We start from the raw sequence: 842 nt of genomic DNA on the forward strand, positions 1-842 counted from the left end.
CCCCCGAGGTTACTTTTTTCTGTCTGGGTGTCATATTGGGGGTGCCCCCTGCGGTTACATTTCACTGTCCCCATAACAAGTTTTATTAGCTGGTGATCCAGCCAGTAAGTCGGTTATATTTCAACGTCATTTAACCGACCAAGCTGTCCAGCAATCATGGCAGTTAGAAGGCTGAGACAAACCATTAAAGAGTTACAGGGGTGCTTGCAGTGGTCAATTTTTATTCATTTACCTAAATACAGGCCTTTCCCCATGCCGGAACACAGCAGCATTGCCTGTGGGTGGCCCCGGCAGCCAGTTGCTGCTTACAGCTGCATACAGGTTGGGGAGGAGGATTGGGGTAGAACGGCATGTTTTTCCAGTGACAGCTCCCCCTCTTCCCATCCTGGATTGTTGCTGCTCTCTTCAGACTGTTGGTTGCAGCCCTGGGGTGTCCACACAGTACTCCGGCCTCTGGCACCCTAATTTCAGCCATGGATTATTACATGGCCAGCTCCTCCTCATCATCACAGCAGCACATGGATGAGCAGGAGAAACTAAAGACCTATGAAGACAAGACAGAGAGATACAGAGGAACCGGGCATAGGGGGCACCCCTCCGGGTGGAAAAGTATTGACCGAACAGTGACCGTTTGGCAGCACCGTGGTGTTCAAGCAGCTACAGGTACCATGATTGCATGAATACAATAGCCGACAGTGGAGATTGATCCATACTAATCGAATGGGTGGGGGAATCAACTGATCTTCTTAATATTTGACCGGATTTACTCTCTCTGCTGCCCCAAGGCCAGTTTCCCCAATGCGCCCCCCTACCTGCCAACCCCCCCCCCCCCCACTGACACT

General features: G+C 51.4%; 1 protein-coding gene across 1 annotated transcript in view; it reads left to right on the plus strand.

Moving 5' to 3' along the window:
- Positions 1-473: 473 nt before the first annotated feature.
- Positions 474-842, plus strand: part of CLMN (calmin) — a 32518-nt gene continuing 32149 nt past the window's right edge. The window contains exon 1 of the mRNA XM_018559387.1: positions 474-663. Coding sequence (XP_018414889.1) covers positions 474-663 — 190 coding nt within the window. The remainder of the gene's footprint in view (positions 664-842) is intronic.

The sequence above is a fragment of the Nanorana parkeri genome, unplaced genomic scaffold (genome assembly GCF_000935625.1).
Source record: "Nanorana parkeri isolate BGI_ZX_2015 unplaced genomic scaffold, ASM93562v1 scaffold392, whole genome shotgun sequence".
Taxonomy (NCBI): Eukaryota; Metazoa; Chordata; class Amphibia; order Anura; family Dicroglossidae; genus Nanorana; species Nanorana parkeri.